This window comes from Anabrus simplex, chromosome 1 (genome assembly GCF_040414725.1).
Source record: "Anabrus simplex isolate iqAnaSimp1 chromosome 1, ASM4041472v1, whole genome shotgun sequence".
NCBI classification, from domain to species: Eukaryota; Metazoa; Arthropoda; class Insecta; order Orthoptera; family Tettigoniidae; genus Anabrus; species Anabrus simplex.
The window spans coordinates 1,260,701,182-1,260,727,246 of NC_090265.1; the positions used below are offsets into that span (position 1 = coordinate 1,260,701,182).

Genomic DNA, 26,065 nt, shown 5'->3' on the forward strand with positions numbered 1-26,065 from the left:
TCAACACACTGTATGGCCATGGGCACGGCCAAACACGATTGCCCCTTGTTTCCACTCTGTCACATCCTTACGTCTACCCATGTTGACGTACACTGACCGATTGAAACATCAATCCTTCGCTGATTGCTACTGCCTTATGCTCATGTAGAGGCAGTGCATGTGCAATTAAGCAACAGTTTAACATTTGCATTTAATTTGTTGAGACTGAAGGGGACTGTCAGGACCTAAAATAAAGTCCTCAGTTATCCTCAGGTGAGAGTTAAGTTTTTGTATCAAATTATATATTTGTGAAATTTGTTGATGATGGGTCAGCTGTTGATTTTGCAAATATGGCAAAAAGAATAAAAGTTGACAATATTTAAGTTATTATGTATTTCATTTAAGTGAAAATGCTTGTTTATACATTTACAGTTACACACATTAACACACACATGCAAGCACAGACACACACGTATAACATGAGAGTTAGCTCATAATTAGGCTGTAATTTATTACACTAATTTTTACACTTAAGTACCTTCCTTAGTTAGAAAATATACTACCCATGAAAGAAGGCACAAACAGGAATATATAAAAGCAAAACAGTTAGTGAAATTCACACATGCATAGTCCTTAATCTAACAGCATCACGCTTTATTAAAAATTTAAGTCTGTCAACAATTCTGTACAAAATTTTCCTTACCCAAATATTGCTTTATACATTAACGTGGCAAATATCTTGTTCTACTAGTTATAAATAATTCATTTATATATATATTAAAATTAAGAAAGAAAACAATAAACATGTGTGATAATACTTTATTACATGGCATGATCTTCTCAGGCCAAGTATAACACAGTCCGAATAACTGTTCTTTTAAATCTAAGAGAACAGTAAAAGAACAGTTTTGGACTATTTCTGGACCACATTTCATGGCACTGCTGGCCTTTAATTTTTTAATTTTAGTTTCTAAAAAAAAGGCACACAGACCATAGACTATAAAAACTTACTTGTCTGAAAACACTACACAGAAAATAAAACAACTTTCTTTATACACTTTGAAGATTCATTATATATATATGGCAGTGTATTCATGTAAGTCTCTTGGAATGATGGCAGACACAAGCTGAAACACGTAAGTGAAAGCATATTTTGCAAACTCATCTTGACATACGCTTTGTCTTTGCAACAGCAATTCAGTCCTCCAACAAAAGTTCTAATCACATCAGATTAAATGTCCCATTTTGAAAGAGGAAGTTCATTTTGGCACTGTTATATGATTCCTTTGGTGATATACTTGCTGCGTACCTACTTAAGGAAAACATAAAGGACTTGCTTTCTAGTAAGGAATAATGGTAGCTTACAAGCAATTATAAATCTCTCCATAGTGTTTATGAAACTTCCTTACACCTAAATTTCTATGCTGGACACTAGTTCCCATCTTGAATTTCACTTGTGTGATATGATGGCACTTGATTAAAGAGAAACCACAACTGTGCCACAACTGCGAACAGTACAAGGTTCTTCCTTCACTTTTGAATTGATTTCATGTGCAAAGAATTTATACAAAACTCTGTTCATCAGTTCATTTATCAGGCAGCATACATTACATACCAAAAAATAAAATCTTTTAGTTCAAAATAACAGTAATAATATTGACCGTTTATGTTAATGAAACAAATAACCAATCAAGAGCAAAGAAAGTTTCATGTGTTTTCCTCTAACACAAGCATCGTGATAGATACCATGAAAAACCAGCTTTAGCACCATTGATTTTGTGTCCTTACCTCATAAAATAAGGAACACTGCACATTCTACCATACAAAATGAGGAAGGAAAAAAAATTTGGCAGTATATCAAAGTCATTTATGTGTCTTAGTTTTCAGTCCAATATAGCCAGTAGAAAGACTGAGCCCACTTCACCAACACTGACCCAAAAAAGAGCAGTTTTCACTCAATATCCTAGATGATCATCTCCTGTTGGTTGCTAAAAGTGATGAATTTTGATCGTATCACCTCACTAACTTCGTATAATCAGACTGTTTTGAAAAACTATTAAAGTAATATAATTATTCATAACTCCGGTCATAACATCATCAACTAACAAATGAATCAATTTTCATTCTAAGAAAATCAATGTGTTGAACACATCCCTATTTCAATTATTGTTTTCAACCAAATTATCACAGTGTGGACAATCATCTCAAACCACTATTTGATCAGTGTTGGATTTTCATTGGGTGAACGTATCATGTTCCCGCAGCAAATTTTCAGAGAGTAAAATCTCCTTGCGATCTGCACTGAACTTCATACTTAAAATTTGTTCTTCACAACACAGAAGTTTCTATTGGGTAACAATAATTCGTACTCGGAGAGACAACGGCTTCTCCCAAATATCATTTTTCATAAACTTTGCAGGATGGCTATCAATTTCCAGATCAAATAGACCAGGATGTTTAAGACGACGCTTGAAATGTAGTGCCCAGATGCCATGTTTCTTCACCATTTCAAAAATACCTTCTTTGTTGCCATGTGAAATGATGTACTCAAAGTCATTCTGAAACAAATACAGAATATAATTACTAGTAATTTATGGAGATGACTCAATGTTTATAATACAAATAATAATAATAATAATAATAATAATAATAATAATAATAATATAAACAATTACAGAGAGATTTTCATACTATCAGTCATCTAAAAAATTTTCTCTGAAGCCCTAATAAATAGATTAGAAAAACAAACCAACCACCTCATTGGAGAATATCAGGCAGGGTTTCAAAAAGGAAGATCATGCCCAGAAAAAATCTTAAACCTCAAAACTATTTTACAAATTTGTAAAACTAAACAAATAATAATTACCTTTGTTGACTTCAAAAAAACTTATCTTTCAATAGAATGACAGACTCTATTCAACATACTTGAGGAATTTCAAGTTGACAGAAGAACAAGGGAATTGATCGAGCAAACTCTAACAGGCACAACAGCGAAAGTTAAATTTTTAGGAAAAATTTCAGAACCATTCAAAATTACAACAGGGGTCAGAGAAGGCGATGGATTATCACCACTACTATTCAATCTAGTTCTGGAAAAAGTTGTTCAAGAATGGAAAAATTAAACTAAAGGGATCAATATTGGTAGACTTCTCAAAAACAAAATTCACCTTGATCGCCTTGCCTTTGCAGATGACTTGGCAATCCTCTCCAACAACAAACAAGAAGCACTCCAGTCCGTTGAAAAACTTCATGAAATAGAGGCAAGAACAGGTCTGCAAATTTCATATGAAAAGACAAAGTATATGGAAGGCACAAGATCAGGATTTAACAACCATCCTCTAATCACTAGATATAGGAAAATCTCCCAAGTAGATAAATTCAAATACCTAGGCAAAATTATACAACCAAACGGGATAAATCAGCAAGCAAACAAAGAAAGAATTACAAAAGCACAAAAAGAATACAAAATTGTCTGGAGCAGATACATAAAAAAATCTATATCCCAAAATGTTGTTGTCAAACCAGAAGCCCTTTATGCATCAGAAACTCTGATAATTGGTGGCAGATCACAAATAAAAAACATTGATAAACAAGAGAAGAAAATTCTCAGGAAAATTCTACAACCTAAATGCAAAAATGGTACCTGGATGAAAAGGAAATCATAGGAAATCTATCAAGTAACAGAAAAAATTAGACACCACTAGAAAAAGAAGATTAAAATTCTATGGTCACCTGATCAGAATAGATAACAATAGGCTAACAAAGAAAATACTAAATCTCACAGTATCTCTAAAAAATCACAACTGGCTTACAGAAATAAATAAAGATCTTCGGGAAATTGGTATGAATGAAGAAATCTTGTAAAACAGACAAAAATTCAGAAATCTCGTAAACAAATTTGCTGATCAACCTAAAAGACAAGCTACAGGATGGATGGAAGAACGCAAAAAGAAGCATAGCAAAAGGATGAAGAGATTTTGGGAAGCCAAGAAGAAACATTGTGCTAAATAAGTCCACACGTGCTCCTTAGTTAGGCATAACAAATAAATAAAAAAAATTGATGGCATAAAACCATGTTACAGAGTTGCTAATATGTAACTAAGAAATGTTTACATAAGGCATAAAGGAGAAGTTGGTATTGAAAAATCAAACTATCTTATTATATAGTATTATAGGACAAATAGGCTAGGTTACCTAATGATTATGATTTGTAGTACATTTAATTTTCTAGCATATTTCATAAGATGAGAGTGTGAACAGTCAAATATATCTACATCCAACTTATTCACATTTCTCATCATTTTCTACAATGGACTATAGAAAGCATAGTTTGCTCTGAGCCAGTTTGTTACAAAAGACTGATATAATCTCATGTACCTAGTAGGAACATAAATGTTAATTTTTTTCCAATAATTCAGAACAATTTATTTGAGAGTGGAGTAATTTATAAACAAAACTAATATTGAAGTTCTCACGCCAACAAACATGACTAATTATTTATATATTTTAGAATATTACAATTAGCTAATTACAGTATTATACTCATGAAAATTAAACAAGTAGGGTATGCATATGTCCCTCAGATTAAGCTGGCACAAGCTGGACTGGTTCTTTCCCTTGAACAGTTCGTTTAACCTTTAATTACTCGCGCGGGGTCTTTGAGGCCCCACTCCCTTTTTAAATTGTTATATTTACCCGAAGTGACTACGCGTGACCTTGACACATGCAATAGCTTCATGTAGTGGGGAGTGGAGCTCAGTTCAGTAGTTGGCTCATTGTTGCCAAGTAAGGTACTCAGTGGAGAGCAGTGACCAGGCCTGGAAGACCCCACGCGAGTAATTATGTATGAAAATAAAGTAAGGTAACTCTTTTCCTATCCTGGCACATATTGCTTATAACTAACTATTTATTTAGTTTTGATGATGTGAACGTGTCATACACATATTTGGGCCAGCATCTGAACCTCTTGTGATGTCTGGGAATTGTTAATATACAAGAAGTAAGCCTATAACGTACAGTATAAGGAGCTTCTACTTTGACATGTGATGCAGTGCAGCAAATAGAGTGATGTGTTATTGATTTTCTCTCATATTACCGGGTTACTTCGATTTGTATTTCGCTTTCAGATGAATATAGCTGGAAGGCACAGTCGTCAAGTACAGGATATTAACAGTGGCTTTTAGAGGAAGAAGAAGATGATAATGATGTCCCATTTGCTTCTGATTCTGATCCAGACTGTGAAATATTCAGCAATCAAAGAGCGGCAATACTGATCTCCAGCATGCGTCATGACAGATATGCTGAGAAGAAGAAATTGGAAATAGTTCTGTTTTATAACAGCACAAAAGGTGGTGTAGACACAAATGACAAGTTATGCCAAACTTACAACGTAGCACGACAAACCAACAGATGGACACTCGTTGTTTTCTACCATCTCTTCAATGTGGTTGGTATCAATGCTTTCGTTGTATGGAAATTCAATTCCAGCTACGAGAGAAACATGCCAAGGAGAGTATTTTTGAAAGAGCTGGTGAAAGAACTCATTAAACCATGGCTGTTGTTGCGTGCTGCTATACCTAGCTTGCGTAGAAATCTCAAGAAAAGACTATGTACAGATAATGGTGACAGGGAAGATATAGAGGAGCCAGACAATTCAAGAAAGAGATGCGTGATTTACCCCAGGTCAAAGGACAGGAAAATAAAAACTAGATGTGAAAAAAGCAAGGAACGTGTCTCTGGAGACCACATGAAGAAAATATGTGAGAAGTGTGTGTAATGTGAGAAAAAGAACACTGTCATGAACTTAATGTTACTTTATGAGTAATGATTTCTTGTAAACATGCTTTTTAATGTGGTGCAGTGTTTCCAGTAAAATAAGATGCAATTGTATTGTGATTAGAGTATTTTTTCAATACATACTGTCCCGGAGGCCTTAAAGACCCCACGCGAGTAATAAAGGGGGAAAACTGAGCGCGAGTAGCTAAAGAGATTAAGGAGAGTTCTTCAAATTTTTGATTCCCCACACAGGTCGTTTCACACAGTTTTACATGTATCCATAGTTTTGAAAAGTAGTGTATGATGCCTGATTGAAGGGTTATCAACTTTTTTTTTTTTTTTTTTTTTTTTACAAGTTGCTTTTACATTGCACCAACACAGATATGCCTTATGGTGACGCTTGGATAGGAAAGGGTTAGGACTGGGAAGGAAGTGGCCGTGGCCTTAATTAAGGTACAGCCCCCAGCATTTGCCTGGTGTGAAAACGAGAAACCACAGAAACCCATCTTCAGGACTGCCAACAGTGGGGTTCGAACCCACTATCTCCCGACTACTGGATACTGGCCACACTTAAGCGACTGCAGCTATCGAGCTCAGCAACTTATTATTTTGTAAGAAATTATACCTAAATATTGCTGTTGATAGTGTTACATTACTTATGTGCCAAATTTCTTATTTCTTCTATCAAATAAAATTACGATTCTAATCCATGTGCAGAATTTAAAATATCCCATCATCCTAATAGACACAGAATAAACCAGTGAACTAACCTTGATAGCTGGCTGTAGCTTTATAATTCTCATTCGATGCTTGGTTTGGGAGAGGTCAACTTTAAGTACTAATTGTTGCTCATCATGATGGTGCCTCACTTTTCTTTTCTTGTGCAAGCTTCGTTTTCGTAACTAGAAAATAATATCATTAATTATACTATGTTGAGAAATAAACATTACAAAGCTGTTTAGTTTACATACACTTTCAAAATTGAATTAGAGAGTTTAAAAATCATAGACCTGAACCAACTAGTTTTCAATTTTCTCTCTAATGATTTTTATGATTTCAAGCTCTGTAGGCATTTAATTGTGAAATTACCAGCTTTTCACCCCAGTGTGCAATTGAGACACCACTGCAAACCTCCTGTGTAAGGCAATGCAGTGGTGGAGCACTGGGAGATAATTGAGACACCACTGCAAACCTCCTTTGTAAGGCAATGCAGTGGTGGAGCACTGGGAGATAATTGAGACACCACTGCAAACCTCCTTTGTAAGGCAATGCAGTGGTGGAGCACTGGGAGATAATTGAGACACCACTGCAAACCTCCTGTGTAAGGGAATGCAGTGGTGGAGCACTGGGAGATAATTGAGACACCACTGCAAACCTCCTTTGTAAGGCAATGCAGTGGTGGAGCACTGGGAGATAATTGAGACACCACTGCAAACCTCCTTTGTAAGGCAATGCAGTGGTGGAGCACTGGGAGATAATTGAGACACCACTGCAAACCTCCTGTGTAAGGGAATGCAGTGGTGGAGCACTGGGAGATAATTGAGACACCACTGCAAACCTCCTTTGTAAGGCAATGCAGTGGTGGAGCACTGGGAGATAATTGAGACACCACTGCAAACCTCCTTTGTAAGGCAATGCAGTGGTGGAGCACTTGGAGATAATTGAGACACCACTGCAAACCTCCTTTGTAAGGCAATGCAGTGGTGGAGCACTGGGAGATGTGCACCTCTACTTACACCTCTGCCACACAGGGGCAAAACATGAGCAATTTCACGATTCAAAAAGCCTACAACTCTTGAATTTTTATTATTCACAATTGATTAAATTAAATTATGTTATGTTTCCCTTCTGGGAACTTAATTTTTGATACATTATGACTTGTTTGTCAAAATTTAAAAGCTATGTATGTATGCATGCACATAATATAAGAGCATTACTTACATTATGCACATTATCTTGAGAAGCTCTCACTGCATTTCCATCACTGGATATATTCCAGTAATTGTTGTAGTAAGAATTAGGATTCCTTGAAGTTCTCTTTCCATTTATTGTTCTTTTATGACGCCCTTTTCCATTAACCTAAAGTATACAATGCTGTATTAGAAATACTCTGCAAAAAGTAAATCTACATTCTTCTGGAAAATTCATAGTTAATGTAGAACTTACCTTGCAAGAGAAGCAGCCCTCGGTGGATATAAGCTTATCTTGAGGGATCTGGTATGGATCTGGCTCAATTGGGTAAGTAGGAACATTACCTATATCTTCTCCATTATATCCATGTGATACAGGGTTAATTGTAGATAAGCAGTGGCCCTATTAAAAAACAAAAGATGTGATTATTGAACAGAATAAATTCACAAAATATTGTTGTTAATGATACTGATGAAAATTCTTGAAGCAAAAATATTGGTTTTTCATATGACTTCGGATAATGTACATGAGAAAAATAGCTGCACTGTTGTATATGTGTGTGAATGATCTGAGCCCAGCTCTAAAGTAATGATCTGAGTTTGTTGACAGTGACTGATGATCTAAATGTCTTCAATCAGGAGAAATGGTAAATATTCCAGGAGGCAGTAGTGTAGACCATTTCAAGTATAAAAAGTCATATAAATGAGAAATGAAATGAAATGGCCAGCCCCCGTGCCAGAAAAATTAACCAACGATGGTTAAAATTCCCGACCCTGCCGGGAATCGAACCTACAACCCCTGTGACCAAAGGCCAGCATGCTAACCATTTAGCTATGGAGCCATATAGATGAGAGATGGCATGGAATGACATTAGTAGAAGATTAAGTTGGAATTCAAGAGGACAAATTGGAGCAAAGGCTTTCCTACTTTTAAAAATTCCATTCAAACTTATTCGTCAACTTCCATGCCATCTTTCCATTGACAGCTCCAAACATAACACACACAGTAAACAGAGAGATGGATAATCTGCCTAGTCAACCCCTTGAAGGTCATGGCGCAACATATTGCATGTAGCGGTAAGTGCCGCTGTGGTTATGGCACATTATATTGCGTGTCGGAATTTGAAGTGATATATCTTCGTAACTGTATGTCTTTGTACAATGATTGAAAAACGGATAGCTCCTGACATTGTTGGCTATTTTCTGAAGTCGTTAGGTTATTGTTATCACCATGGGGAGCACTGGAAATGAAATTTCTTTAAGTGGATGTCTTCGGCTTTAGCGAGTCAATTGCAAACAGTTGAAAATGGCTGCGCCAAGTTGAGCTGACTTGCTTACAAGCGACGATACAGTTTGTGAAATTCTTATGAATGATGAAAGTGATTGTTCAGTATTTGAAGACAGTGATGAAGACGATGTAGGAGGTATATCTGGAAATAATTCAAGTGGTGAAGACTGATATATGAAAATGAGGATGAGGTCTTACAGCCACCACATCGAAAGTGAACGAAGGTAAATAAAATCAAATGGTACAAGAAATTTGTTTTCCATTTCTTGGAAGTGATAATACTGAATTGCTTCTTTATTGAGAGGATTCTGAAAGGAGACAAGAGGTCAGTGAAATCATTTCGACTGGAAGTTGTTCGTTCGCTAACCGAAGCAGGGCCTACAAGAACTTCATCTATTTCTGGTAGTCTTCCGTCTAGCGGAGATAATCCGACAAGGCTAATTCACCGACATTTTCTTTCCCTTATCCCCCCATACGAACCAGGAAGAAGACCACCTTCAAGAGCGTGCCATGTGTGTGCTCACACATCACGAAGGGAGAAAAGGAACACAAGAACTATCTACCATTGTAAGGGGTGCAACAAAACTCTTTGTCCTGTACCTTGTTTTGAGGATTATCATACCAAAAAGCATTACTAAAAATGATGTTGAACAATTTTTGTGCTTAGACTAGTCGTTTGATGTCTTGTTAACATACTTTGTTAAATTCATTTGTTTCATTAAAATATAATGCCTCTTGAGGGTTGTTTTACAAACATGTGCAAAAACCTAAATTTTGGGGTGTGCAGTGGGCTAAGAAACCTGACTCTCAAAGAGTTAAAAATGAATTTACAATTCACATTTACATTATATCTAGTACATGTTTTGAGAATATGTTCATTCTTTTCTTCAGATAAACAGGTTAAAATTTGTATATTACAATAAGACCTAATGAAACAGGGTGCTCCCGCTAAGAAAGCTGATATATTAAAAACTGATAAATAGTGGCATGGAATTAAATTCCATCTTGTTATCTCATATAAACACAGTATGAGGATGTCTATGTGGATAAAACATTGAGCTCTGAGCACTGTTGTGATGTGACATCAACGTGTCCTTGTTGATTCAATAATGCCAATACTGATATTAAAAATACTATAAAATGGTGTGAAACCAAGTTGTCAAGGCGATCCCCTCAGGTAATAGATGTTTATGCTGCCAGGTTGACATGAACTTTATATGGTCTGTAAGAAGGAGAGGTAAAATAGAGAATTTACTGTGATTAAGACAATACGGACCCAATACTGGCCATTATGGTCAAGATTATTATTAACATAACACTCAGTCGAGTAGCTCATCTCCTTACTCCACGATCTTACCAGCCCAAAGTTTGCAACATTCTTTTCTCAGAAATCACCCAGAACAAATCATGCTGCTTTCCTTGGAATCTTTTCTACTTCTTGAATCATGTAATCCTGGGGAAGGTCCCATATACTGGAACCATACCCTTAATTATGTTCTTAGCTGTGACTTATATTCCCTCTACTTTACATACTTAATACAGCCTCTAAATATCCTCATAACTTATGAAGAGGTCTGTAACCTTTATTTACAACCTCATTAGTGGATTACTCAAGATCTTTCCTACAGGTAGGTAATTACAGTGATCCCTATCAGGTATTTTAATCCAACAACACAGTAATTAAAATAGAGAGGACTTTTCCTCTTGATGAAACTTACATCCTGACTTTCACCCCATTTATCATCACTATCTTCACTACGGTATCATACTAAATTTATAATTGGATACTTTACGTTTTATATATAATCGGCTGAAATTTGCGATCTGACTCGTTTTCTGAGAGAAGCCGCCAAAATTTGCGATCTGACCCATTTTCTGAGAGATTACGGCAAAGTTCCTCCCATTTTATTGTTGTTGTTGTTGTTGTTGTTGTTGTTGTTCTGGACCCCACAGCAAGATGCAAGACGGCTACTTGGCGGTAAATTACATCTGATGCCATTGTCATTGCTGAAAATGTGACCGGCACCATTGTCGCAGTCAGGCAAGTGCGCAGGATTTCTGGCGATGCGAATGACATACTTCCATGCAATACTGACGTTACTATAGAGGTGAACAATTGCATGGTCAATCTCATTCCTATCGTTTATTTCAAATGTGTTTAAATTTTTATTTATATGCCAGGAGAATCTACTGTAATCTAAGAACATTCTCCAAAGGAAAAGATAGGTCTTGAAAACGAACCCAGGAAAGATAAAAGATGATCTGTTTATGATCAGAATAAGTGCATTGAAAATCCACAACCTGTTTCCAGTCATTCGATGGGGTCAGGAATGGAATGAATAAAGCCCCAATCTAGCGGCGCGGATAGGAATTGTGCCGGCTGCCGAGGCCTGTCGCACTCTTCTGGGGCAATGATTAATGAATGACAAATGAAATGAAATGATATTGGAGAGTGTTGCCGGAATGAATAATGGCAGGGAAAACCGGAGTACCTGGAGAAAAACTTGTCCTGCCTCCATTTTGTCCAGCACAAATCTCACATGGAGTGACTGGGATTTGAACCACGGAACCCAGCAGTGAGAGCCGGCGCACTGCTGCATGAGCCACGGAGGCTCCTTATAAGTACATTATGAACGGTAAAATCAATTGGTCTCACCTCTTTTTTTTCATAAACCCCATAAACATAATTACCTGTTTTTCACTTCCTTTCACACTACCCCTCTTAAGTGAATTTTTTGGCAAAAATACTTGTTTCTAAATATTCCAAATACCAATTATCACGACTCTAACATCTTCAGTTTTTGAGATATATGTCCTCATGAAAGGAGTTTAACTCCTTTTCACTCCCTCCCGCTCTCCAAGATGATTCCCCCCCCCCCAAAAAAACCCCCCACATTTTTCTTTGTTTTTAAAGGAGATCCAAATACCAGTTTTCACGTCTGTAACAACAAACAATTAATTCAATTCATTTTTCAATTCTTTCACCCCCCCCCCCCCCCCTTCATTGGATTTTCCCAGAATACGTGTTTCTTTACTTTTAAAGCAAATTCCAAATATCAATGTTATGTCTGTAACATTTAACGTTTCTGAGATATACTGCAGATATAATCTTTCTAAAAATTAACCCCAATTTGTCACTCCTGTTTAACCCCCATTAATTGGATTTTCCTAAAACAAAAAAATATGTTTCTTTATTTTTAAATGAGATCCCATATACCAATTTTCAGGTCTGTAATATCTTCAGTTTCTGAGATATAAGTATCCACATTAAAAGCATTCAACCCCTTATTCACCCTTTTTCACCCCCTCATATTGGGATTTTCAGAAAACAAAAAAATACAGGCTTCTTTATTTTTAAGGGAGATTATAATTATCAATTTTTTCATCTCTAAACTTTCAAAGTTTTGAGATATAGATACACTCATTTTAAAATTTCACCCCTTTTCACCCCCCATTATTTGGATTTTCCAAAAACTAATAGAACACGTTTCTTTATTTTTAAAGGAGACCCCAAATACCAATTTTCAGGTCTGTAATTCTTCAGTTTCTGAGATATAAGTATACTCATTAAAGGCATTCAGCCATTTTTCACCCCTTTTCACCCCTCCTATTAGGATTTTCTGAAAACCAAAAAATACATGTTTCTTTATTCTTAAAGGAGATTCCAAATACCAATTTTTACATCTGTAAATTTTTAAAGTTATGAGATATAGATACACTCATTTTCAAAATTCACCCCCTTTTCACCCCCCATTATTTGGATTTTCCAAAAACAAAAAAATACGTGTTTCTTTATTTTTAAAGGAGATCCCAAATACTAATTTTCTGGTCTGTAATACTTTCAGTTTCTGAAATATAAGTAGCCTCATTAAAGGCATTCAACTTATTTTTCACCCTTTTCCACCCCTCCTATTTGGATTTTCCGAAAACAAAAAAATATGTGTTTCTTTATTTTTAAAGGATATTCTAAATGCCAATTTTTACTTCTGTAAACCTTTTAAGTATTGAGATATAGATACACTCATTTTAAAAATTAACCCCCTTAGCGATGGAATATCCAAAAATCCTCCCTTAGTGAGCACCTACATGTTAATATGGATGTATCCCCAAAATTTTATTTCCTTATGTCCAGTAGTTTTGGCTTGGCGATGATGAATCGGTCAGTCAGTCAGTCAGTCAGTCAGGACAAGTTCTTTTATATATATAGATTATCTCACATGTTTATATGTCCTTTCTTTCTTTTTACTCAAAATAGTAATCACTAGAGATAAACTCATATTTACCTGACCAATGCGTTGATAACCAGCTGGGCAACCACATATAAAACTTCCTCCCACAGTAGTACATCCAAATGCACAGGGACTTCCAGAACAACCAGCACTAACCTGTAAGTACATTCTTTAATAAGACAAAAGTGTTTAATATGTTTAAAAACAATCATACACTCATTGAAACATGTTATAATGTGTGATACACTTCAAGATGACATTGGCTACAGGTTGAATGTGTAGTACAGTGGTTTGTGAGCAGATAGCATTAGTGTTGTGATAATTTCGTGTGGCTATTTCTAGCCGAGTGCAGCCCTTGTAAGGCAGACCCTCCGATGAGGGTGGGCGGCATCTGCCATGGGTACGTAACTGCGTGTTATTGCGGTGGAGGATAGTGTTATGTGTGGTGTGTGAGTTGCAGGGATATTGGGGACAGCACAAACACCCAGCCCCCGGGTCATTGGAATTGACCGATGAAGATTAAAATCCCCGACCCGGCCGGGAATCGAACCTGGGACCCTCTGAAATGAAGGCCAGTACGCTGACCATTCAGCCAACGAGTCGGACAGTGTTGTGATGGCAAACATTAATTGAAGTGATGTGTTGCAATCATTCTAGAAAGTACAGCCATGGCGCAAACATGTCTTTCATTTGAGTAGCGAAAAACCATTCTGAAATGGTACTGGATAGTCAAGAATGTCTCTGAAGTGCAGCAACAATGAAGGCAGGAATACGGAAGTGAACCATCAACACACCTAACCATTGCTTACCTTCAGGGTAAGTTTGAATGGGATGGGTAAGAAGATCTGGCTAGCCTTATACAGTCACAAGTGAAGAGTCCTCTGTCCACATGAAACATGTTTGAGTAGGGCAAATGTGTCATATTTCGCTGTGGTTATACACATAGAATGAAGACAATGCAGGTGTAAGAATTCAGTTTTGTGAATGTTTCCTTGCGCAGGTGGAAGATGGTACAAATTTTGTTAGCAAAGTTGTGTGATTGGAAGAGGCACAGTTTAAATTAAATGACATAGTTTACTGGCATATTTGTGTGTTCTGGGTCTCACAAAATCCTCATGTTCATCTTAAGCAAGCAGTCAATATTTCGCGACTCAATGTCAACTGCAAGCTATCAATATTCTTTTCTGAAGGTAGGTTACTGGCCACGTCATAGTACCATCTGTTTGAGCCTTGTTTGGTGATGAACCATTTTACTTCCAACAAGGTAGTGCCCCAGCCCACTTTTTCAGAAATGTGCTCACCTACCTCGATGACACTACCCTGCACGTTCACCTGATTAAACCCCATTTTATTTTTATTTGTAGAGTACTCCCAAGAACATAGTGTACAGTATGAAGCCACATATTATAGCACAACTACAACATGAGACAGTAACTGCTTATGCAACAATCACTTTGGTTACTCTAGAAGTTGTTACCATGTGTGTAGCATGTCATACTTGAAAGTGTTTGGAGGATAATGGTTCGCAGTTCCAGCACTTATTGTAATTGTGCCAACAAACTATGTACTGGGATATTAACTTTTCACTTTAGATTGTTGTAATACTCACAATAATACATAAGCTATTCTCTATTAATGTGTGTATACATTGTTTTTTAGCAACCCGGTATTATAAATAAAGGCACAACCCTAGTCCTTTCTTAAAGTTTAGGTGATACCAATCATATTCTGTCTACTTTTATTACAGAAACTATACCTCTATGTTTCAGTGTTGAGAATAATACGGGCATACACATTCCTTGAGAAGTAAACTACATGTCATTGTAGAGTAGGGGACTAGCACCATATCTGAAATATTGGATTACTGTTTACTTCAAAGAGCTATACCAAATGAATGAATGAATGAATGAATGAATGAATGAATGAAGAGTTGCTATAGTAGCCCCAGTGTACAAAGGAAAGTGTGATAATCATAAAGCAGATAATTACAGGCCAGTCAGCTTAACATGTATTGCTTTGAAGCTCTGGGAAAGCATTCTTTCTGATTATATTAGACACCTTTGCAAAATTATGACTGTAACTGGTTTGATAGGAGGTAGTTTGGGTTTAGGAAGGGTTATTCCAGTGAGGCTTAACTTATAGGATTTCAGCAAGATATAACAGATAATTTAGATTGAGAAGGTCAAATGGACTGTTGCTATTGACCTATCCAAGGTTTTTGATAGGGTATATCATGGTGATTGAATTATTGAATGGGTGGCTAAATTTATAGAAAATAGAACTCAGATAATTAGAGTAGGTGATGCATTATCGGATCCTCTGATGATTATGAGGGGGTTCTTGCAAGGCAGTATTATTGGACTTTTATGTTTTCTTATGCATATAAATAATATGACGTTGGTCAGGTCAGGAGCAATCCTGCTATCATATGTGACAATAGACTACTATCTGCGACTGTCAGGCCAAGGGTCAGGTGGCCAGTACCAAACCTGACAAACTGAGGGAGAACCAACGACTAAGAGCAGAGGAGTTCTTAGGTGGCCTGATGAAGCCTTTTTGTAGGAAATGACAAATAAATTCATCAAAGTGCTGCAGCCTTGTAGATGCGCAGGGAACTGCATAGAGCTAAGGGAGATTATCCCAACATAAAACCCTTTTGCAGTGTTCGACTTAGCAAACCAACTGCACCAAGATAAATGAATGTTGTTGTCAAAACTAAATCAAGCCTCGGATGTAAAAATGTTAAAATTATTGGATGTGACAACTCTTCAAACAGCTCACAAAATTATGATGGCCAACAACCTGAAGCTCAGCGGAGGTGTAGGAAGAAACAGTTCAGAATTGGAACCCTGATCATCTTCACTCAAGCACAAATGCGAAGAACTCATGGACCTTATGGACAGGCACAAGCTTAAGATATTGGGGTTGAGTAAGATAGGGGAAAGGCTGTGGAAAGAAATCCCTGAGAAATGGGTATATCATCATTGCGCCTCAAAATATGTGACAATGTTGAGGAGAGAAATACTGACCCACAGCATATGTATCACTTAGAACAAAAATTTGTTGATACAGTTCAAGACAGAACCTTTCTGGTCAGTGTTCTAAGCAGAAATATTATCACAAGCAGTTGCTTGGTAGGCGAAGGCCCATTGGGGCTGTAGTATGGTTTTGTGTAGGAGTGTTTGTAAGATTACAATTATAAATATTTCATTTTTGTGATGTTTAGCCAAATTGTTGATGGTTAATTCGTTCCCGGATTTTCTGTTCTCCCGTGTTGTACGTTTCTTTTTCCATGGTCCCGCTAAAAACGAAGAATTGAGGTTCCACTTGCATCTGTATTATTCTTCCTCAACCAAAGGTTCCACTATATTTCTAAGTCTCATTTTGATGATCTTTTCCAATAGCTTCAAGAAGTATGATAACAGCATTATGCCCCTATACTTTCCACATTTCTGTCTGTTCCCCCCCCCCTTTTTTTTTTACAGTGGGATGATTAGTTTTCTCCAATATTCTGGGATTTTGTTTTCTTCCCAGATCATCGAGAGCACTCATCTCATTTTTGCCACAAAAAAACTTACACAAAAGTACTGGGAACATGGAAAGAATCTTGGGATTACATTTTTGGACATTGAAAAGGCCTACAACAGTGTCCCTTGAAACAAGGCCTGGGAATGTCTGGAAGACCTCAAGAGGTACCATAGTACCTGACTGACAAAGTAAAGATCCTATACCAGAATTACAGCTGTGTTCAGATAGGCAGTGGATGATTGAAATGGTTTGAGGCAAAGAGAGGTATCCAACAATGAAGTGCCCTATTACCACTCTTGTTTATTATAGCAATGAACAAGATCATAAAGTCTATCAAAAAAAGGAACAGCAGACCAAATGTCCTGATAGTTGCTGATGATGCGCTGTTATTGGGAGAAACAGAAGCTGAAGTACAGAAAAAACGGACTGAATGGAATAATATGTTCAATAACTCAGAGTTGAAGATAAGTAAAACAAAGACCATAGAAATGACCATCAAGAGGAAAGGAACAAACTCAAACCTCTTTTCGGAAGGAATCTCATTAGAATCTGTTTCTCACTTCGAGTACCTCAGAAGCAAAATCTTGAAAGACAATACTGTCAAGCAGCAAGACACAGAAAGCATCAGACTTTTACAATCAAGTCAGAAACCTACTCTGAGACTGCAAAATACACCTGAAATTATGGAGGAGTCAAAAATGGCCCATGCTTGAGATTGAGTTTGATTATGCTTGAAAACAGGGATGGGGATAGGTTTCCTACAATGAAAACAGTTTCCAGTGCTCTTCTTGATCATTATACTATATTCTAAATTGAAGAGTCACATTATAAATTTAGACTCTATAAACTAAATGTCACAAGAATATATATCAATGTAGATACAATCAGTTCAAAAATCACTGTCTATTTTCTTATTAGTTCTCTTTACATGAGTCTATACTCAGCATATTCAACCATGCTGACACAAAGGCGTATGAATATCTTGTGGTTAATTTCAATATGTGTCTAATTTAAGTATATCACCCTCGAAGTTCACAATTCACAAACATTGTGCACAGGTGACAATCATTTTCTCTGTTCAAATGCATTTCTTACAGACAATATTTCTGCATGCTATGCATATGTGCAACTCCGCCACTGGGAGATACCACGGAAATCCCAGCGCCAGTCCCAAACCTAGATAAAGGAGGAGGGTCAGTGGCTGGTAGATGATTCTCAGTGTGGGTACACATGCCGAGTGGGTGCCCATGGGAAATACTGTGAAACGCTCAAGTTGGTGGTTTTGCTGTCTATGGTACCAGCAAATCCTACTCCTTCAGGTGATGGATGAGGGCAAGTATCCGGCGCCTTAAAACGGGATACCCTCGCCTATGGTATGGTAACCCAGACAGAAGGGTCCCTGGTCCTCCAGGTTGAGGGTTGAGCATGGGGCTAACAACTCCATCTCGTGAAAACCTTACTTGTTTCGGAATTCAAAAAGAATAGCCGGACTGATCAACGACAACGAAATAGGCATGGAAAAGGTACTCGCAAACGGAAACATGACATTACAATTGCAACCTGGAATGTAAGGACATTAAGAAACCAGGAATCCCTGAAGGAAGAAATGGATAGGTACAAAATAAAAATTGCGGCCATACAAGAGGTGAGTTGGAAAGGGAGTGGTACTTTTCAGAGTGGAAGATACACACTGATGTATAGTGGAAGTAATATTGGTACAGGAGTGGCACAGGATTTTTGATTGATAACAGATTTAGACCTATGGTGATGGATTTTAAACCAATAGATGAAAGAATGAGCAGCTTGAGGATGAAAGGCAGGTTCTTCAATACAACACTTGTATGTGTATATGCTCCGACTGAGGAAGCGGAAGAAGAAAATAAGGAGGAATTCTATAGCCAACTGGAGCAGGTAATAGATGATATACCAAAACATGACATTAATATTGTTTTAGGAGATCTTAATGCTAAAGTAGGACGTGAAGAAGCCTTTAGAGGGACAATTGGGAAAGAGTCTTCATGAGCATTCCAATGATAATGGATTGAGGTTGATAGATTTTGCCATAAGTAATGAAATGGTGGTTAGGAGTACCTGGCTACAACGGAAAGATGTGAGGAAGGCTACTTGGCGTTCACCAAATGGTATTACACAGAATCAGATAGATCATGTGGTGATTAACAGAAGACATGCTTCAGATATAATGCAGGTGGAAAGCTGCCGAGGAGCAGAATGCGAATCAGACCATTATATGGTACAGATAAAGTGTAGTCAGAGAATAGCTAATTATAGAAGAACACAGGTAGACAAAATCCAGAAGAGGTATTACAGTGGAAAACTTACAATGGATGAAATAGTAAAAGAGAGATTTAAGTCAAAGATAACTGAACAATTTCAAGGTAAGGAAACAGAGTGGCAAAAAGAAAATATTGAAGGAAAATGGAAGATTATAAAAGAGGTATTGCATAATACAGCAGAACAAATATTAGGTGAAGAGAAGAAGACATGGAGATCAGGTTGGTTTGACGAGGAGTGTAGAAATAAAGTAATGGAGAGAAACGAAGCACGAAAGAGAATGCTCAACAGGAATACTAGAGCTAATACAGAGGAATACAGACAGAAGAGAGTAAGTTAGAAGCAAGTAAGATATGTAGACGAAAGAAGAGAGAATATGAAAGAAGATGGGTTATGGAACTTGAGGAGCAAGACAAAAACAGGGATATAAGGAATTTCTATGCACAAGTGAAGGCGGAATGGAAAGGCTTTCAGCCCAGGGCAGTGTTTTGTAAGGATAAACAAGGAAATCTGATTGGAGGAACAAAAGAAATATTGAATAGATGGGCTGAATACTTTATGGAATTACTTAATCCCAATGAAGAACATGAAAACCAAGACTGGTGGTGGGGAGAAGATGAAAGGGAGGAAGTGTATAAGGCCATAAAAGCCTTAATGAACAATAAAGCCGCCAGGATAGATAATATTACTGCCGAAATGCTTAAGAATGGAAGAGACCAAATCATAAATCACTACATCAGCTAATCTGTGAGATTTGGGAACAAGAGGAGATGCCTAAACAGTGGAATCTTGCAATAATCTGCCCTATACACAAAAAGAATGACAAAACGTGTTGTAACAACTATAGAGGGATAGCACTATTGAGTATGGTCTATAAAGTGTTCACCAAGATACTGGCTGGGAGAGTAGCACCACTTACAGAAGAAATAATAGGGGATTATCAATGTGGTTTTAGACCAAATAGATCCACTATGGACCAAATATTTGATGATGATGATGATGATGCTTGTTGTTTTAAGGGGCCTAACATCGAAGGTCATCGGCCCCTCAAATATTTGTGGTACGTCAGTTAATGGAGAAATGTTATGAATACAATGTAGATATCCACCAATTATTTGTGGATTTTAAGCAGGCATATGATTGTATAATAAAGGGGAAAGCTGTATGAAGTGATGAAAGACTTTGGAATTCCAGTGAAGATTATCAGACTTATCAAAATGACTTGAAGGATACAAGAGGTGTGGTTAAAGTTGGAGGAAATATAACTAAAGAGTTTGCAGTAGTACAGGGTCTAAGGCAAGGGGATATAAAGTCAACACTATTGTTCACCATAGCCCTGAAAAATGTCATGAGGAAAGCAGTAATTAGTAACCCAGGAGGAACCCTGCTCAACCGTTTGAGCCAGAATCTAGCCTATGCAGATGACGTAAATCTGATGGCACAAAGATTTCAAGAATTAGAGGAAGGCCTGGGGAGGTTGGAAAGAGCAGCTATAGAAATAGGTCTTCAGGTGAACCAGGAGAAGACAAAGTATATGTTCATATCTCGGTCTACGGAAATGACAGGAGAACCCACAATACAACTGAATGGGAAAAACTATGAAAAATGTAGGAGTTTCAGGTATCTTGGATCACTAGTTACTTCAGAATAGCAGCAGGCAACCGAAGCTATTTTTCATTAGTCAAGGTTTTTAGAACAAGAACACTTAGTAGGAATTTGAAGATTAAAGTGTATGGAACCGTAGTTAAATCAGTGGTGACTTATGGATCAGAGACATGGACTTTTACTGGCACAGATGAAGAACTCCTCCGGAGATGGAAACGAAAGATATTAAGGAAAATATATGGACCCATATATGATAATGGGATATGGAGGATGAGGAGGAATGAGGAAATAAAGATATTAAATGGAGAACCAGATAATGTGACGGATATCAAGGGTAGTAGACTGAGATGGCTAGGACATGTGGAATGGATGCCTGAAGAGAGAGCAGTTAAGAAAGTATATCAGGGTAAACCAGGCAGGAGATAACTGAAAGGAAGACCAAGAAAGAGATGGCTGGATGATGTGGAGAAAGACCTCAGGAAGATGGGTGTAAGAAGATGGAGAAGCAAGGCGACCAACCGAGAGGAGTGGGCTATGATAGTTCAAGAGATCAAGGCCCTCCACGGGCTGTAGCATCCAGGAGTAAGTAAGTATGCATATGTGCACACTTGGCATTTCCTGTTTCTGTGGGCAGTTTGAGGTTCAATGTCATTATCATCATCACTGTCTGCAATTCAGGTCCCTTTATTTCTATTATGCGTCCTTGCCTCGGTAAGTTCTTCCGTGAGTTGTAGTAGAAACTTTCAGCGTGTGATCCTGATACTTGTAACTTGCTTGCACAGCCCTCAAGCATTTATTACTGTTAAGTCTATAATGTTACTTAATGTGTGTAAGAGTCACCTATAAAAAAATGCATTTGACAGTACACTTTCTGGACATTTGGCCCATGACATTAACTCCATGCTTAGTTCTGTTGTAACATATTACCTTGTCCAGATTCTTCTTTCTATCAGTCCCCACCTGGACATTTTGGTGAAGATGAGAACAAGTGCATTATTATTGATAAATAGAGTTACCGGTATGGATTTTTTGCTTTAACACTTAAGTGTCATACAGCACAGAACAAGAACCTCCCTCCTTACCCAATTCACTGTACCAAGAAGACTGGTTTCCTGGGATTTTAGCATTTCAGTTAGCTGCAATGATATGAAAAAATTGTCGCACATGACATCCTTCCCTGACGTATGAAAGGCACCATCAACTTCTCTATAACATAGTAACCCAAACACATATTTTCTGGGCAATGTTCATCCTTTCCAAAATAAAGAAATGCATTCAAACTCTTTTCAATCTCCGATTCAGACAAAGAATCTGAAGGAGAGGTTTGAGTAGAACTGTCGCCATTTACTCCGCTGTTCTCCCTGCTCTAATCCCCAGAGCTACCTTTGCTTACTTCTTGGAGACTAGCTATGATGTCTTCCTGTTGCAAATTCCTTCTGAGCTCCATATTTGAGGCATCATTAATAAAATAAATGCAACCAACTCCACAATAGTTACTGGCAATCATCATCATAGACCATGTGATGTACATCAATTGCTAGAAAGTAACGTTTACTAGAATGTAACGATTATAAAATTAAAGTAAATTAAAGTAAGAAATAACGTAAAGTAAATTACAAGTAAATATTACTTTTATGTAAAAAGTAATGATTACAATTTAAAATTAGTTACTAAGAATATAATCATTACAAGTAATCCAATTACTTTTAGTCAATTACTTCCCAACTCTGATAATGACAACTTTACTACAGTCTTAATGATAAGAACTCATGAAAGATTATATTTGGCTGTGTTCAGTAACTGATATGAACACTTCATATCTGTTGTCCTTTACCAATGTTACAATAAAATTGGTTCATTGAGAATGTTGACATTTTGAGATATAGTATGTGTCCAGTGTGAAATATACACATATCAATAGATTTACATAATTATTATAGACATTCAAAAAATAATCCATACTCTTTAATTGTTTAGATTTTATTTAGCAAAAGTTGCCTAATTTTTCCACACTTTAAATATTAATAATAATAAACCCCAAATCTCATTAGTGTTCTTGATGCACAGAAGTTGAGATTTTTAAAATCAGATGTTAAAACTGTATACTCTGATTTTTATGCCTCCTACCAGTAAGTAAATATAGTCAAACCATTGTTTTATAGGTCTCCCACTGCTTCCCATACCTTTTGCAGGTGAGTCCATCACTTACTGAGACTTATAGGCTTGTAGACTTTTACAATGGAGAGTACTGATCTTTGAAAATGCCAGATGCAGGTTTTAGTGAAATGCAGAGAAGTAAGGGAGCCCATTCAACCACAGAATACAAGCCTGAAATATTTACTCTATATTCATCAAGACACCAACCATAAAAGTCTAAGGTGTTATGTTACCTACTTCACTCTCTTCATAATATTTATAATGCCAACCTTCCCTGTTACAGCACCAACCATTTCCTTAGCCAATACCAAACAAATTAAAATTGTGAATAAGTTTAAATATCTTGGTGAAATTATAACTTGGAACACCAATGAAAAATCATCAATAGAAAGCAGAACATTTAAGTTAAAAAAAACACAACGAATTACATGGCCAATGTACAAGAAAAAATCTCTTTCAATAAATGCTAAACTTCAACATTACTGTTCCGTCATTAAACCTGATGCGACTTATGGTTGTGAAACACTATTTAAATTGAACACCAAAGCAACAACTGATACACTGCAAAAGGTTGACAGAAGGATACTCAGAACAATCATTAATAAAAAACATCAGGTGGATGGACAATGGAGATTATTGCCTAATGCAGTGGTTTATAGGGAAAGTGAATCTATAATAGATACGATGAGAAAATGAAGAATTGCCTTTTTCTGTCAACTTTCTAGATTAAATGATAATACGATAATAAAACAACTATTTAATTACTTTTGGAAAAGTAAAACAAAAAATAATTGGTTTAAAGAAGTTCAGAATGATTTAGAAGAGCTGAATATTACAATGAAGCAAATTGAAAATAGAGAAGAAAAAAGGATTCTCAAGAACAAACAAATAAGATTGTCATTAAAAACTGTACAACACAAACAATATGTCATATCTGATGAAGAAAGGGCAGCCAGGTCAGCCAGAATGAAGAGGTTTTGGGAAAGGAAGAAGGTGATGCAAGCTAAATCTTCAGTTAATTCTTTGTTAACGTAAATGTATTTGGGTTTGATTTAAGTGCTCCAATGTGGGCGTAAACTATGTAAATTAATAATAATAAATAAATAAATAAATTTGAAATCCTAGTAGTTCAGATTCCACGTAAAATATTAGGTGCTTTAAGATTAATAGTAATGTAAAAAGTTAAAACTTGCTTAATTTCCTTCCTTTTAAGAATAGTCATACAACCACCACCTTTCAATCTTCTTGATTGTCCCCTTACCTGAACACAGACTAACAATGCTGAATCATATTGGTAGCCATCTGGACACATACATCTGTAGCTTCCGATAGTATTAATGCACGTATTTCCTCCACAGGGAGATGATGAACATTCATCTTCATCAACACACTGATTGTAATAGAAGTGTTGAACAAATCCTTCTGGACAAGCACAGCGATAACTGCCATGAATATTCTGAAACAATTCACAAAATAACGAACAATTATGAAAAGCAAAGCATGAGTGACAGAAAATTGCAAATTGCTAGTAGAGAATTGCACTACTGTGGATCAAAATAGTACAGTAAGTACAAAGATCTGCCTAGAATATTCTGAAAGTGACACAAATTAATTTATAAAACATTATTTCAAAGGGCATCCGTCTCTGTACCAAGAACCATTCAAGGATCAACCACCACTACTTTTGTCAGGAAAAGTATAATGAACAGCAGATAGCAGAGACAGGAAATTGGTCATCCTGCTCTGGAAAATGAATTTTTGAAACATTTGTTGAAAACTGTAACAGTAGTTACACATCAACAAAAGTTGAAAGTATTCAGATTTTGAACTGTGAAATAACAAGCATTTTACCCCAGTGTGGCAATCAGTGAATACTATACTTTAGAAGAAAGTTTGGTAGCTTTTCAAGGATGGTGCCCATTTTATCAATTCATGCGTAATAAATCTGCTAGATATGGAATCAAGGTGTTTCACTTAAGCAAGACAGTAGCAGTATGTTTGCATTCCACAATGGAATTCTTGTATCACACACACCCAAGAAAGTAAAGGTAGTTCTAGTGTTATCTATAATGCACCACAACAGTGCAATTGATGGATATTTAAAAAATGTGACAGGTATTACAGATATAGTGGCCACTCACGTTATTTTATTTTTGCCAAACATCAATGGAATTAAATTGCAGATTATTGGACAAGCATATAATAGATCTGTAGAACTAAGATGACAACAGTAAGCATAAAAAAATAACTGAACTTGTGGTTGGACTATGACAGGGATTAGAAACTCAAGTAGATAGAAGAAACTACTACACAGAATTTATAATACAAAACTGCATTGTTGTTGAGTCATCAGTCCATAGACTTGGTGTGATGCAGCTCTCTATGCCACTCTATCTGTGCTAACCTTTTGGGATGTGTCCTATCATTCCATCTCTTCTTCTAGTCAAATTTAGTGAAATCGAGCTCCTCTCACCAATTCAATTCAATATCTCTTCATTCGTGATTCGATCTACCCATCTCACCTTCAAGCATTTTTCTGTAACATTACATTTCAAAAGCTCCTATTCTCTTTCTTTCTGAGCTAGTTATTATCAATGCCATGCTCCAGACAAAAATCTTCATAAACATCTTTCTAATACCTATATCAATGTTCAAAGTGACAATTCCTTTTCTTTAGAAAGCCCTTCATTGCAAGTGCTAGAGAGGATTTTACATTCTCCTTACTTCTGCCATCATTAGTTATTTTACTACCCAAGTAACAATAATCATCTACTTCCTTTAAAACTTCATTTCCTAATCTAATATTTTCTGCATCACCTCACTTTGACTGCCATTACTTTTGTTTTGGACTTATTAATTTTCATCTTGTACTTCTCCATGGCTCTAAGGATCACAGTGATATTGTGTGTAAAATCTGAAATTCAGTTTGAAGATGAGATAGGCTGTATATTTTATTTTTTGTTTGTTCTAGTATTTATTTGCAATTATTTCACTAGTGATCATTTGTGAAATGTACTGAAAAAGTTAAAACATTCATAGATCAAACTGCCGTAAAACTTTGCGGTAATAACAACTTGGAACTGCCTATACCATGATGTGCTACAGGGGAGTCAGTTAATATTTTGGATTGTAATTTGGTTATCTGACACTTGTGACACTTGTTTAATCTACTACAGGGAATAATTATGAATGTGAAAACTGAATTTAGCACAGTAAGATGTTTGATAATAATTCCTACAATGCCTGTTGATTCTTTTAAGTTCTGTTTCACTTACAGACAGTAAATACCCATTTATAATAAG

General features: G+C 36.5%; 1 protein-coding gene across 1 annotated transcript in view; it reads right to left on the reverse strand.

Annotated features, from left to right (window-relative positions):
• Positions 1 to 348: 348 nt before the first annotated feature.
• The window catches only part of LOC136858261 (fibrillin-2), a 529,944-nt gene continuing 504,227 nt past the window's right edge, over positions 349 to 26,065 (reverse strand). Inside the window, exons 49-54 of the mRNA XM_067137663.2 lie at positions 24,025 to 24,219; positions 13,236 to 13,337; positions 7,921 to 8,067; positions 7,696 to 7,833; positions 6,525 to 6,656; positions 349 to 2,537 (exon numbers count right to left, since the gene is read on the reverse strand). Coding sequence (XP_066993764.2) covers positions 2,325 to 2,537; positions 6,525 to 6,656; positions 7,696 to 7,833; positions 7,921 to 8,067; positions 13,236 to 13,337; positions 24,025 to 24,219 — 927 coding nt within the window. The 3' untranslated portion in view covers positions 349 to 2,324. The remainder of the gene's footprint in view (positions 2,538 to 6,524; positions 6,657 to 7,695; positions 7,834 to 7,920; positions 8,068 to 13,235; positions 13,338 to 24,024; positions 24,220 to 26,065) is intronic.